The sequence below is a fragment of the Dioscorea cayenensis genome, chromosome 5, assembly GCF_009730915.1.
Source record: "Dioscorea cayenensis subsp. rotundata cultivar TDr96_F1 chromosome 5, TDr96_F1_v2_PseudoChromosome.rev07_lg8_w22 25.fasta, whole genome shotgun sequence".
Lineage (NCBI taxonomy): Eukaryota > Viridiplantae > Streptophyta > Magnoliopsida > Dioscoreales > Dioscoreaceae > Dioscorea > Dioscorea cayenensis.
The window spans coordinates 27,704,354-27,719,301 of NC_052475.1; the positions used below are offsets into that span (position 1 = coordinate 27,704,354).

A 14,948-nucleotide genomic window follows, 5' to 3' on the forward strand; every position below is an offset into this window, starting at 1 on the left:
TGATATTTATAAATATATGTAATAAATAATATTGCTATATATACATATTACAAGGTGGACAAAATACATCAAGGTCATACACAACTAGAGCTGTCAATTCGGACTTGGCCCGCCGGGCCAACCCGCCCCGCCAATAAAAATGGGCGGGTCGGGTTGGTCTTTATAAAGCCTGCCCTGAGGCGGGCTAAATGGTCAACCCAGCGCTGGGCATGGGTTGGGGTGGGTCGACCATGACCCGCCTCTAATTTATATATAATATATTTTTATATAATATATATATATATAATGATATTGAAATATTATTAAGGATTTAAATTAAAAAAATAAATAAATAATTTTTAATGAAGTTTAATATGCATTTAATTATGTTTTTAAAAAGAAATATGGAGATAACAAAAACATTTTTAATGACTATTGATTTTTGATGAATATTATGATTAGTAATGGATGCTTTTTATTTTTGTCTTTTATTAATTTTTGCTAAATTTTTGTTGATTAGTAATGAATAGATGTTATAATTAGTAATAGATGTTTTTATCTCGTGGTTTGTTGTTGTTTTTTTTTAATTTTGTTGATTGTAAATTTATAATAGTGTTTTTATTTAGAGATTTTGTAATTATTGTTGATTTTGTTAGGTTTTGAATATAATAATGGATGTTTTCATTTTGTTAATTATTGCATGTTTTAATTTTTAATTTAGTTTTTTTATGAATTTATAATGAATGTTTCAATGTTTCATATATTACAACATTTATAAAAATAAAATAAATTATTATTTTTTATTTTTTGGTGGGCCGACCCGCCCAACCCACAACCCAAACGGGTCAAGTTGGGTTGGCATTTTGCCGGCCCGCCCCGTCAGCCCGTTTTGACTGCTCTATACACAACTCATAGGCGATCTAGAAAGGGGCAAGGGGGTGCTTGAGCACACCCTTGCCCAGTTGCCCATGAATATGAATATATTTATATATATAATTAAAATTTTATATATAATTAAAATATTAATAATTATAATTTATATGAAAAGTGAAATATTTATTTATTTTTTTTCAAAATTCTACCCACAATATTTAAAATAAATTAAATAAAAACAATAAAATTATTATATTAGGTCTTCAAATATTTTTGTTTTTAAATTTTATATTTAGATTTTTTTTTTTGAACTTATCAGTATTTATTATTAATTTTTAGGATATTAATGCAAAAAATTGTAATAATAAATAAAAATGAGAATAAAAACTTACAAAATGCAATTGCTATCTCAAAATCTCTAATAAAAGCAATTATTGCAGGTTGTGAGTTTTCTCTTTTTGCTCAATCTCTTTTGAATTTATATTTTATCTTTATTATAGGGACTAAGTATGTATTTCTTTTTTCCATTTGTTTTATATCTAATTTAATTTGTTTAATTGTTAGATATTTGTTAAATATTTGTTTGATTATTTGTTGTAAAAATTGTTGTGAAAAATGTTAAATATTTGTTGTGATTAATTGTTATGAAAAAATTGATTATCGGTAGATTATTTGTTAAATAATTGTTGCATGAATAAATTTATATTGTGAATTTGTGGTAAGTTTTTTAATTACATTATTTGTTAATTTATTGGTTAACATTTAGTTGAGCTATTTGCTAATTATGTAGATATGATAGGCTTTTTTACATCTAAATCAAATTTTTTAGATAGATATATATTTTATATTTTTAAAATATTGATTATTATCATTTCAAGTTTAATTATTATTTAATATTTATAAAATTTATAAACTTGAATTCAATACCCTTAAATATTGTTTCTAGTTTCGCCTCTGTAGTAACATAACCATGGAGTTAAAATTTCAACAAGCTTATACCCTCCAATGTAATTTGGTGCCAATAGATTAATAGATAGTTGGCTATAATTATAAAATATAAAGAGAATTTAAACTAAAACTTTGGGAAGTTTTTATTTGAAGAAAAAGATATTTCTTATCAAAAAATTTTTTTGAAATAATTTTAATTTTGTATAAATTTAATTTACTATTAAATATAAATTTTAAAAGTGGGCTAAAAGAAATTTTCTCTCCCGCCGCTGCCTCTTCTCCATCAATTTCTCTCATTAGCCATACTATAATTTTCCACTTTTGGCATCATGTGGAATAGCTATGATTTTCCACTTTTTCTCAAATTTTGAGAAGAGCGCATCAATTCTCACCAAATATATATATATATATATATATTGAAAAGATGAATATACCACAATTATATATATAAAACTCGGAAATCAATACAGCAGTCCACTAGACGTGGAGCTACACACACAAAACCCAACAAAACGGGAGGAACAACGGGTTTTTTCTTGACCGATAAAGAGAAACAACGGGTCTCCACCAAATAATTTAAAATATGTATATTTTTTGTAATTAAACAAAAAAAATTGCATTATTAGGGGCTTCTTCGAGCCTAATAGGCTAATACTCACCCGATCAATTGTGCCCGAATCCGCACCCGCTAAAACATCAAGCACGCAAGCTCCGTGCCCGTTGGCTTTATACTGCCCTACCTGGCGCTCTTTCGAAAGAAAAAAGCGAACGAGGGAAAGGAAAGGGATGGAGAGAATCCCGGCAGCTCGCGCCATGGAATGGAGCATCGAACTCGAGAAAGCTCTCCGTTCCAATCTTTCAGGTATCTCGTCACCATCCCACGAATCTTCTCCTTCCCAACTTCAGCCATCTTCGCTTGTTTGATTCCTTTTTTTTTATTAAGCTTGAATTCATTCATCTCTCTTTGTTTTGATATTAAATCGTTGGATTCGGAAAAGCGAACATTTTTTTCCCATTTTCAGCACTTTTTTGTATAGTTTAACAATAAAGTACTGATTTTGGAGAAGAATTTTGTGATGTAAACTATTAATGAGCGTTGTATTAATGGCGTGAGAGAAACATCTGTTTAATGGATGAACAAGTGAATGAGTAGTTGTAAACAACCATGTTGAAGAAGTCTGCCAGAAAGATGTTTACTAAATCTTAGCATCATTAATAATCACGAGCAACCAATCTTTGTGCTAATTATACACATGAATTTTGTTGCGGGAAATAACTGGTGATGTAGCGGCATTCTTCAGTGGAGGTGTGGTTGTTATTTTAATGTTCTTATTTTGATAGTTGATATAAACCCAATTCAGAAGATCACTATTGACTGGGTTTAAATGGTTTGTTAATTGCTAATAGCTCGAGTCTTCAATGATTTCATATTAGCTTTATCAAGTGAGTTATTCTTCTTGCTCAGTGTGTTTGCATGTTAATAGTTCTTTGTATGTTTTGGATTTATTGGAACTTTTTGTTACATACAGGTCGGCAAATTGAGGCAATTGAACAGATTGGTTGGAATCTTAAAGAATGGAGCAAGGAACCAGAGATTACATTGGCAGTTGCAAATATGTATGGTTTGGTACCTGGTGAGGACAGAACATTTGCAAACACAATTCTTCTTCGGCTTGCAGATGCGTTTAGGACAGGGGACAATAATATTAGAAAATCTATTTTAAAGATCTTTATGCTAGAGTTGAAGCACCTTATGAATAAGGGCAAATGCTATAATGGAATTTTGGCAAAGTGTAGAGTTCCTAATCATGCAGAACTGCTTAAAAGAGTAAAGGTAGTTTTTGACACAGGTGATTCTGTGGCCAAATCTTTGGCTTTACGCTTATTTGGTTGTTGGGCTGATCTAGCAAAGGATAGCTCTCATACTCGGTATATGATACTTCTGAGCTTGCAGTCCTCCCATGTTACTGAGGTGAGGTCAGTGGTCTTCGCTATTTGTTAATACTTAATTGTAAATTAGTTGAAAATTTTAATATTTCACTTGCTAATCATCTCCTATTAGAATATTTAATCTGACTGGGAAACGTCTTCTCTCTACCCTTGTTTTTTTTTTTTCTTAAAAAGAGAAAAAAACTATTGTTACTATCCTTAAGCAGATATTGCTCTATCTTAATGTGAAATGTTACACTTGCACATCATTCCTCTTCCTCTAGGAGTCATGGTGAGGCTCTCCAATGTAGTCTGATATTGAACCTTCGCCTTGTTTATAAATATTTTTATTTTATTTATACAGGTAAAGGCATCACTCTTCGCTGCTGGTTGCTTATGCCGATTGTCTGAAGATTTTGCATTCGTTGTGGTGGAAGTGCTTAGTAATATGATTTTATCAGAATCACCTTTTGATGTGAAGTTGGCAGCTATTCGTGCTTTTGCTAGATTGTGTTGTTCATTATCCGTCACAACCAGAGCTTATAAGGTACTTCTCTAATTATTGACATTTGAACTGATAAGAAATGTCTTTGGAGTGGTACCATGTGTATTTGTGGAATTAACTGTGTTTCAACTTTAGTATAGCTGACAAAATAGAAATAAAATGTTATGCATTTGTGCATTTTATGTTTCCACGCGTTGTATCCTTTGTTGGAATCGGTAGAATGTAATATATTTCTAAACCTTATATAAAGATAATACCGCCTGTGATGATTTGGACATTCTACTAATTATTTATTGCTGGTTAGTGTAGGCTGGTAAAAAACTACTGGCAGGCCTGATACAGGATGGGCTTATTGCTGAGATGCTGTCATCCCTGTCGAACTTAGTTTCCAACTCATCTTCCCTGATCCATGAACAGGTATCCTTCACCCATAGATGCTTTCTGAATCTGCTGAGCAAGTCAAGACCTTGAGGAATTTGGCATCTGGATCATGACCTGATGCTTATCTGCTTTAAATTTCTAGAATATCTAGCATGATATCAGTTCCATGAGTGTTTAAGCAGAATAATTGGGTATAATTTGATGTACAGAAAGTCAATAACTATCAAATTGATTTTTGTGGGTGCAGGTAGACTTACTCGTTTCTATGCTAGACAAAGAGTCTTCTCCTTTTATCAAAGCTAGGGTACTAAAATGCTTATCTTTCCTGATAGTTCAAGGTGCTTCCTTTCCAGTTTCTAGTAAATTACTAGATTCATTGCTTCTTGTCATCGAGGACAGTAATTTTCAAGCTGAAGCTTTACAAATTCTGCAGAAGGTGAACCATCTGAATGCATTTACTCTATCCTATTTTATTCGAGTTAAAATGCTTCTGAATATTAACGTGGGAAATTTCCAGATTTTCTGCAGGATGTTTTCTGGTCTCTCGGATATAGATGTTCCTGAAATCTTAAAAGTGGTGAATGCTATGGAGAATGTGGCATGTTCTTCTATTGAGGCAAACAGCTGCCTAGCACTTGGTGTTCTCATGGAAATGTTGTGCAGCTTTAAAAAGGTTAGGAGAGGACATAAGTGGCACTCTTCCGAGAAGTCGCATGTAGCGTTCTTTCAATTGCAAGAAAGTGTGCAGGCTCTATCTTGTACTTCTGGGGGAGATGGTATCAGATTCCTTCTTTGGCACGTTATTTCATTAGTTATGGATCACCTCAAATCTCTTTTGGAAAGAGTGTATCCTGAGGTAGGTGGTGAGTTTTCTAAATTAAGTAGGGTGAAAAATGAGTGTCAAAACTTGTTTGCTCTTCTTATGCATCTTGCTGAAGAGTATCCTACATCAGTTGCAGTGTTACTAGAAAAGGCAAGATGTCTAGTAGGAATATTAGTTGGTGCACTGGAAAGGCTTCACGCAAAAACCATCAATTCATGTGGAGAAACAAATACTAATTTTCCATTGACAGAGTCTGATCACAACATGCGGATCTCTTTTATTTTGGAACTGATAATGTGCATTGTTAGGCTTGTCAATGCTTGCTTCACAATCCTTGATGAAAGTGGTTCAGTTAGCAATGAAGCCTGCAGCATGGTTATGAATATAATTGATTCCATTCAGCAGAGTGGATATGATGTTTGCAATATGCATGACATATTCCTACATTGCTTGCATCTGTCCACAACATGCCACTCCCATACCCTAAGCACAGGAAGTACACACCCTGATGAGGTATCAATAGGTGTTAATGTAGGATTTCCACATAATGTCTGTTTTTTCAGTCAGGAAAAGCAGACACTTGATATCATAAAAAAAATCATAAAACATGGGAATTATTGGGCAGCTTACAAAGCTGGAAAACGTGCTTGTTCTGAAGGTTTCTGGTTAGCAGCTGCTTTTACTTTTAGAAAGTTGATAGAATGTGTACGATCAAATTCTTATCGCTGCTGGATCAGATCTTTTATCTTATTTTCAGGCTCTGAAAGTGAGATCAAACTTCTTCTCTTTCCAAAGGCAGGAGCAGAATTGATAAATGAATTACACAAAAATAGTGATTGTGAGAGGCCTTTAAGTTGTGTTGAAGCTGAGTTGAAGCAAAATGTTGAAGAAAATTATGATTTGCATGATTTTGACAAGAAGCTTCCCAGGGTTTATAGCAGGCTTTATTCGTCGGTGCAAAGCTTAGCAGCAGCTGGACACTCAGATGGTATATACTGCTTCCAGATGTGGTTCCTAAGTCTCAGAGCTAAGATTTTAGAAATTGTGGCGGAAATGCTTGGACTCCTTAATTCGCATATGATTACCATGGAAAACCTTGCAAAAGAGGTTAAAAGAAATGCACACATGAGTGGAGCTGTTATGCCAAATATTAGTGATTTGGTAGATAAGTTTGCTAATATTTCTTCCCGGCTGAATAATCTAGCAAAAGCGTATGACACACTTGCAACATCTTTCTTAGATATTGATTTCTCTAGTGTCGGGAATATGTTGAGGTTTGCTCTTAATTGTTCACTGCTGGCATTTTCTGCTACCTTTGCTTTCAACTTCTTCAGCTTGCCTTCTTTTGAGAGCATAATCTCTTATAGTTCACAGAAGTTGGAAAACCATCCACCTACTGTTCTTTTACAGGATCTTGTTGACCGACTTTGGGGTATTGATGACAATATTGTTCTGCCACTTCAGCAATTTATGGTTGGTTCTGGGGAATTAATGTGCTATCCTCAGTCCAGGACACAAATAAACAAATCTGACCACAAAAATCAGTGTTCGTTGTCGATTAGTAGTTTTGCTGTATCTAATATTCTTAAAATTCATGAAGATGCAAAAAAAGTGAAAGATGATGAAGATCTGTATGTGCTTTTCAAGAGAGCTATGCAGCTTCTCTCTGACATTGTAAGAAAATGGATGGAGTTGCCTTTTCAGCTTCCCAAGTATTTCTTCAGAGTAAGGTATGCATTTAAAAGACCACTTAAAAATTCTAATTATTTAAATATTACTTCACCGATCAAATTTAAATGTCAATTATAGAACACTGATACGCTCACATTTTTATTTAAAAAAAAACTGGGAATCATTATTTTGATTTTCATATAAGTATATCAACTCTAAATTCATGAACGAATTGTGGACTTATATTGAGATTTGAGTGAATTATGAAGGCTGAATTGTTTATAACTTCATATATTTCTGCATTTTGGTCCAGTTGGTTTGGTAGGCTGGATTATATTGATCAAACTTGAGTCAGATTTGCTTTTTTGGTCCTGTTGGCTGAGTATGCTGTTCAATGTTTACTGATGACTGATTGACACCTTCATGCCCACCTCCTCAATTAGCTATGATTATTTATTATTGCAGATGATTATTAGCTGGCCAAACCCTCTAGATAGCATTTAAGTTACTAGATTTTTTAATTTAAAAAAAAAAAAAATCAAAGGCATACATACTGCATCTCCCTGGATTTTGCTCAAATAGTTTGATGTACACATAACCAGAGAAGTTTTTGCTAAAAGGGAATAGGGGTTACTCGCCAGCCCTTTTGGTTCTTATATTGGTTAAGCTTGCATAGATCCTGTAGATAACCATGTTGAAAGTTTCTGCTTTCAGGCCTTGCACTGGTGCCGAACTTTTCGTATTCAATGCAGATTCCAGACCAGAAGGGGAACTCTCCATCTTCCCTGGCTTCCAGCTATCTCTAAATATTTGCATCCAATTAAAGAATGCTGGATCAAATGTTCAGGTTTGTGAGATGCATTGTGTTATCACTACAAGCTTATCCCATCGAGTGACCACCGGAGCTGAAGGGAGAGACAGACAAGCAAACATCACATTTGAAACTGAAAAGATTGAAGAAATGGTTAAATTGAATGAGATGTTACTGCTGCATTTGAGATTCGACAGCAAAGATACTCATAGAAAACATTCAGCAGTGTTTGATAGTAGTGATACTGCGACAACATTTATATCTTTCAAACCCAATGAAAGAGGTCAGGGATTCTCAACTTGCCTGCTGGATGTTTCTGCATTCCCTGAAGGTGCATATCAAATTAAGTGGCAAAGTTGTTGTATTGATAAGAATGGTTCTTATTGGAGTTTACTGCCATTGAACACTGGTTCTATCTTCACAATAAAAAATAAACCTTGACGCACTCTTATCAGGTATTCACAATTCTTCTAGATTTTTTTTTGTGACAGGCACTCAAATTTATCTTTAAACACATTAGTATTGTGAATTTTCCACTTCTCATTGATGATTTTCTTCCATTTGTTCAACTACTTGTGTGCAATCTTTTTGGACATTTCCAGTAAAACCGCCAATTTTGGTTTCATAGACTTTCCTCCGTTTTGTGTTCCTTTTTTTCCTTTGTCTTAATTTTTTTTTTTATCATTTGTAAAATTTTTTATTGGCAATAAAATTTGGCATAGATCGCTAGATGGAAAAAAATTGACTTTTCCTGGTTTGGTCCTTTAGATTTTTCCCTAAATTTACATTTTTCCCTTTAGTTTTTTATGATATAAATATTTTCTCCATTAGTGATTAAATGACTTTTTATATAATCAATAAATTATATATATATATATATATATATTAATAAGGTGGATAAATCACTATGAATAAAAAAGGGCTTGGTATCAACATGGTGGAATTAGTTTTCTGTTCTTTTTTTTCTATCTGTTCTGTGCTTGTACGTTATGTTTCATTTTCAATAAATCTGTGGTTTATCTATTTTTATTTTAAAAAAAAAACATGTTAGAATTAGTTACCTCAATGCTTGCTAGGGCGCATTAGTGGCACACTTATTAGTTAATCTAATCCAAAGGTTGTGCGTGCAAAGATGCTAAGTTAATCCCTCTCTATGTTTCAACTTAATTAATTTTGTAAATTTATTGAGAAATACCACAGGGACTGAAACAAAAACGTCTGTATTTTCAGGGACTTGTATAAAATTTTACACGATGATTAATAACTTTCGGCGTGAAAACGGAGGATCGTGGGATAGCGGAGAACGGAGGAGATGGCGAATGGTGTGGTGCGCTTGGGAGCGGCGGCCGCGGTGGTCGTTGCGCTTGCGATCGGAGCGAGCCGGAGGTATGGATGGGACGGGGAGGCGGCGCTGGCCGCTTTCCGGGGGATCAAGGACCGGCTTGGCTTCTGGGCCATTCCCATCTATGTGGGCGCTCACACCCTCACCCTCGCACTCTGTCTCCCATCTGCCGTCTTCTTCGAGGCCGGCGCTTCCCTCCTCTTTGGTTTCCTCCCTGCTATCCTTTGCGTCTTCGCTGCTAAAGTCCTTGGCGCTTCTCTCTCCTTCTGGATTGGACGGTCAGTGGCTTCCTCTTTGTCTCTGACCTTCGCGTATTATGCTATGAGATCCATATGCTTGTTATACTGTACACGAATTTGGGGTGTTTATGAAAATTTTTTGAAATGGGAACAGGAAACTAGTGTTTTTTTTATTTATTTATTTATTTTTCAAATAAATGTTTGATGAAATAAGAAGCTTATGGGATGTGTAGATGACGGATGGCTTTACTGAAGGCGGATAATGTTGGATATGATGGGAATACAGGATCCAAGGATTATTGAAGAGGTTTGGGTTGGAATAAACTTTGAAAGGCTTAATCTTTAGATTATGAGTTGGGCCTGAAGAATCATGAACTTTGGAATTTCTTTGAGATTGAAAGCTAACTTAGAGAGGAATTTTTGGAGATTCAATTGATATTGAACACCTTACCAACGTCTAGATCTTGCTTGGGTCGTCTGGGCGCTCTTTCTGTTTTGGGAAGAGATAATGGGACTTTTATTTCACCACAGAGGAGCTCTGGTCAGTGTGATTAGTGACATTTACTTTTGTGAGTTGATATTGAAATTTGACTGCATTAAAATTTTTTGCAATTGTAGGATACTGTGTTACTCGCTGATTGTTCACTTTGTTAGGCTTTAAGAAGGAATAGGTCTGTGATCAGATAGTGTCGCTCTTTTAGTTAATATATTAATATATCTTGTCTAAATCGACAGATATATATATATATATATATATTTATTGGATAGAGGGTATTCCTGTTTGGGTTGTTTTTGCTAGATCTAATGCCTATAAAATGTAAACCAGTGAAAGATACTTATGAAAATGGCAAATACTGTTTACTTCTTGACTCATGTTAATAACTTGTGGTTTATATAGGAGGAATCATTATTGTTTGTATGAAGATTCCATGCTTACATCACAGGGTGAGTTTAGCTAGAATAAAGTGGGACTTTTAAGTTATTAAGTGGTTGAAATAGTGTTGAGTTCGAAAAGGGTATAATTTTAGGAGGTGCGGCATCCATACTTTTCCCTCCAATATCACATGTTGAAACTGTGGGTGGATTGCGCTTGCACCATTCGTGAGATATGTGTGTATTTAAATCCACTTGTCTTATTACATAAGAGGTACATGTGGTGTCTGATCAAGGACATACATATTCTTTCTTTTTGATTGGAGCAATGTATTAATCTTATATCAAGCTCACAGATAAGACTGTTAGTTACGAGTCTTTGACACAGTGAAAGGCAGTGAGAAGAAGACTACCTCATTTCTTTTCCGAGGATCCAAAGTGATTGGCCTGTGAGCAGTGGGAATGTATCAAGGAATAGGTGGTGAGCAGTGTGCAGGTGTGAGGGATTCAGAATGATTGACCATCCAGCCTTTTTGTTTGCTTAGGAACACAATTATTTGTGAAGGGACCTCACTTAAAGACCTGAATGCTTGGATATTGAGATAAATAAGATGACCAAGAGATTTGGGAGGAATAATTTTATGGTCTGAAGTCTCTGAAGTGATTACTATCAGCAAGATAATCTTATAAAAATCTTTACCTTTTTAGGGTGTTAGCAGGACCCTCCTTTCAGCGCCTTCTACAGTCTTCTTCTGTGTTAAAGGAGAATAGGAATGTTAAGGAAGGAGCCATGTATTATTTCAAGAATTTACCTAGTGCCGTTGACTGATGTTCTCCTTTCTATAAGAAGGTGAACTTGCTGTCTAGGTCTGCTTGCCTTTCAATCAAGACAAGCAGCTTAACTTTTCTTGTATTCGTCAGTGTCACCGGTCCTTTAAATTAGCAGCTCTGAGGAGCTGGGCTTGGTGTTTGCCACAGAATAACTGATGCCAATCTAATGTAATGATTCCAGTACGATGGATTTAGTTATGGTTTCAGGTGGAGTTGGCATTAAAGACCGAGCACCTCCAACAGTGCACAAGCAGTAGCTGCCTCTACAAACCATTCTTGATAATTTGGTAAATGGGCAGGGATTGAACGTTGGAAGACTGTATGTTATTACAACACTAGCATGGTAAAGGTCAACGTTGTTTTGTTATTTCTTTGCTGCATTACTCAAAACCTTCACAAATTTCCTTTTCCTTTTTTAGTTCTTTTACAGCTCATTCTACTATAAAAAAAAATTATATATATTATATTGGGCTTTTATGGGCAAAATTTCTTGCTTCTCTCTTTGCATGTCCCTTTACACTAATGTGATTACATTTCTTCAGAGCTGTTTTTAGGAGTTCAAAATCAGCAATGGAGTGGGCAAAGAGAAGCAAGTATTTTCATCTGCTTGCTCGAGGAGTCGAACGAGATGGATGGAAATTTGTGCTTCTCGCTCGCTTCTCACCCTTGCCCTCATATGTTATAAACTACGCAATGGCTGCCACGGAAGTTGGCTTTCTTATTGATTTCCTTCTTCCTACAGTTATTGGTTGTTTGCCAATGATTCTGCAGAATACCTCTATTGGCAGTCTAGCCGGTGCAGCAGTAGCTTCCTCATCAGGGCCTCAAAAATCTAGGGTCTCTTCTTACCTTTTCCCTCTGCTAGGAATTACATCAAGTGTTATCATATCATTGAGGATCAAAAAGTATTCCTCTGAATTTGTCATGGATGCGGAGCTTAATTCCTCTTCTCCCAGTAATGCAATTGATGCTGATGACAAGCATGTGGTAGATTCATCTAACATTACAGGTAATGAAAGGGCAAAAGAGAGAAAGTGATTTTACTTGTCATTTTTAGCTTATCCTCAACTGACATGAACTAATATAATGTAACAATGATTACTTAATGTCACTGGTCCATGATCAGTTTTACCCGCCCTTAGCCATTTTATTGTTATTGTTTTGGCCTTCTTTGTTGTTATTTGGATGGTCCGTTGCGTGATGGGAGGAGATTTGGAAAGGATGAATGTAACTTTTTCTCTTTTTATAAATGGTTTGGTTGCTTTTTCCAAAAAATAAATAAATAAATAAAAGTTTGGTTGATATGGATGAGGAGGTAAGATGTAGATTTTATTTTATTAATATTTGCATGAAATAAATATTTTTTGTTATTAATAATTAATTATAATATTTTATTTTTTAGTTATTTTTTTTGAAAATTTTAAATATAGATATTTTTTTTACATAATTTGTTTGTATCTTTAAAAATTATTAATTATTTTTGTAAATTAAAAAAATTAAATAAAAAGTGTGCTGGACGAGTTCCCCTTCAAGGACCCCATCTCCATCCCCATCCCTAAATGAAACACATGTATAATTCCCCGTCCAACCCCACATGGCCCATTAGTAGGGTTATGATTTTTTTTTTTGAAAAATGTGTTATAAAATTTATATATACAGTTTTTTTTTTTGTGATATTACTCTCAAAACTGAACCAAGTGAATGGATGAAAAAGTTTCTATTGTTCTATTAATATATATATATATATATGTAAATGAGAAAACTATACATCAAATTTTGGTGTTACTGTAGCAATAGTCGAGTTGTTAAAGTAGTTGAATTTTATATGGGAGTTGAGGGTTTTGTTAAATATGAGATCAAAAGCAAGAACTTCTACAGAGCAATCAATTGAGTGAGCTAAGTTTATTTGCATAATATCTGGCTTTTAAATAGCCTTACAACTAAAATAGAAATCCTAACAAACTCCATCCTTATCGGATTTATTTAACAGAAACAAAGATCAAATCAACTAGATAAACTCTTACAAAGAAGGAAACAACTCTTACAAATCCTCCCCTAAACCAACTGTGTCTCACAGTTAGTTTAACATTTCTGGCTTGCATAAACCCAAATGATCTCTGAGCTTCAAGAAAGTATCCAACTGCAAAGGTTTTGTCATTAAATCAGCAACCTGCTCCTTAGTTCCACAATGCACTAGCTTTATGACTTCATTTTGAACAAGTTCTCCCAAGAAGTGAAAACACACATCAATGTGCCTACTTCTTCCATGCATAACAGGATTCTTAGATAGCTTAATTGTTGAACTATTGTCACAATAAACAACAGTACCTTTATTAAGAACACAACCAAGCTTTGCAATAACTCTCCTCAACCAAACTGCTTGACTTGCACATCCAGCTGCAGCCACGAACTCAGCTTTTGTGGTTGATAATGTAACTATAGGCTGCTTCTTTGAAAGTCATGAGATAGCCCCTGAGCCTAGCAAGAAAACATAACCAGATGTGCTCTTTCTGTTATCCAAATCCCCAGCATAATCACTGTCTGTATAGGCCACCAAATATGAGATCTCTCTCTTGTACATAATTCCATAATCAACTGTTCCTTTTAAGTATCTTAATATCCTTTTTGTAGCTTGTAGGTGGAGTTCAGTAGGTTTAGACATGAATCTGCTAACTAAACTCACACTATACATCAAGTCTGGACGAGTGGCAGTAAGATACATAAGGCTTCCCACAACTTGCTTGTAATATGACTCATCAACTACAACTCCATGCTCATCTTTGCTCAATCTGCTACCAGGAACAATTGGACTACCAACAACTCTACTCTCCAACATTCCAAACCTTCTCAAAACTTCAGTTGCATACTTTTTCTGGCAAATGAAAATACCACTTGCTTGCTGCATCACTTCTATGCCAAGAAAGAACTTCATTATGCCAATATCGGTCATGTCAAAAGCTTGCATCATTGAGGCCTTGAAATCACTCATCATTCCTTCATCATCACCAGTGTAGATTAGATCATCAACATAAAGGCTCACAATAAGTAATTTACTTTCCTTGCTTTGCTTGATGAAGAGTGTTTGTTCATTTGGACACTTCTCAAAACCTTTTCCCACAAAATAAGACTCTATTCGACTAAACCAAGCTCGAGGTGCTTGTTTTAGTCCGTATAGTGCCTTATGCAATTTGTACACTTTATCTTCACTTCCTTCAACTTCATAGCCTCTTGGTTGTTCCACGTACACATCCTCATTGAGTTCACCATGTAAGAAAGTGGATTTAACATCCATCTGAAAAATCTTCCAATTGCGCTGAGCTGCTAATGCCACCACTGTTCTCACTGTTTCAATTCTAGCTACTGGTGCATACACATCAACATAATCAATTCCATATTTTTGCAAGTACCCCTTTGCTACCAATCGAGCTTTGTGCTTCACAAGATCACTTTTCTCATCATATTTGGTTTTATAGACCCACTTAACTCCAACTTTCTTAGCTCCTGCTGGCAAATCAACTAAGCTCCAAGTCTTGTTCTTCTTTATGGACTCTATCTCTTTATCCATAGCTACCCTCCAATGCTCACTCTTCATTGCCTCCTCAAAAAACAAAGGATCACCAGCCACCATGAAGGCCATATTGACTTCTTCATCCTCCGAAAGTCCTAACCCTCCCCCGCTAACATAATCATTTAGCCATGAAGGAGGTTGTGTTTCTCTCCTTCTCCTCGTATGAGTCCTACTA

At 35.0% G+C, this 14,948-nt stretch overlaps 2 protein-coding genes across 2 annotated transcripts; both read left to right on the plus strand.

The window, feature by feature from the left end:
* Positions 1 to 2,564: 2,564 nt before the first annotated feature.
* On the plus strand, positions 2,565 to 8,365 carry LOC120261091. Its single transcript, XM_039268771.1, has 7 exons — positions 2,565 to 2,662; positions 3,330 to 3,772; positions 4,094 to 4,276; positions 4,544 to 4,651; positions 4,863 to 5,051; positions 5,133 to 7,168; positions 7,824 to 8,365. Exons 1-7 carry the CDS (start codon positions 2,587 to 2,589, stop codon positions 8,359 to 8,361), a joined length of 3,573 nt encoding a protein of 1,190 aa, XP_039124705.1. The 5' UTR covers positions 2,565 to 2,586; the 3' UTR covers positions 8,362 to 8,365.
* LOC120261092 lies at positions 8,246 to 12,468 on the plus strand. Its single transcript, XM_039268772.1, has 3 exons — positions 8,246 to 8,375; positions 9,151 to 9,540; positions 11,748 to 12,468. The coding sequence occupies exons 2-3, from the start codon at positions 9,233 to 9,235 to the stop codon at positions 12,241 to 12,243; spliced, it is 804 nt and encodes a 267-aa protein (XP_039124706.1). The 5' UTR covers positions 8,246 to 8,375; positions 9,151 to 9,232; the 3' UTR covers positions 12,244 to 12,468.
* The last annotated feature ends 2,480 nt before the right edge of the window (positions 12,469 to 14,948 follow it).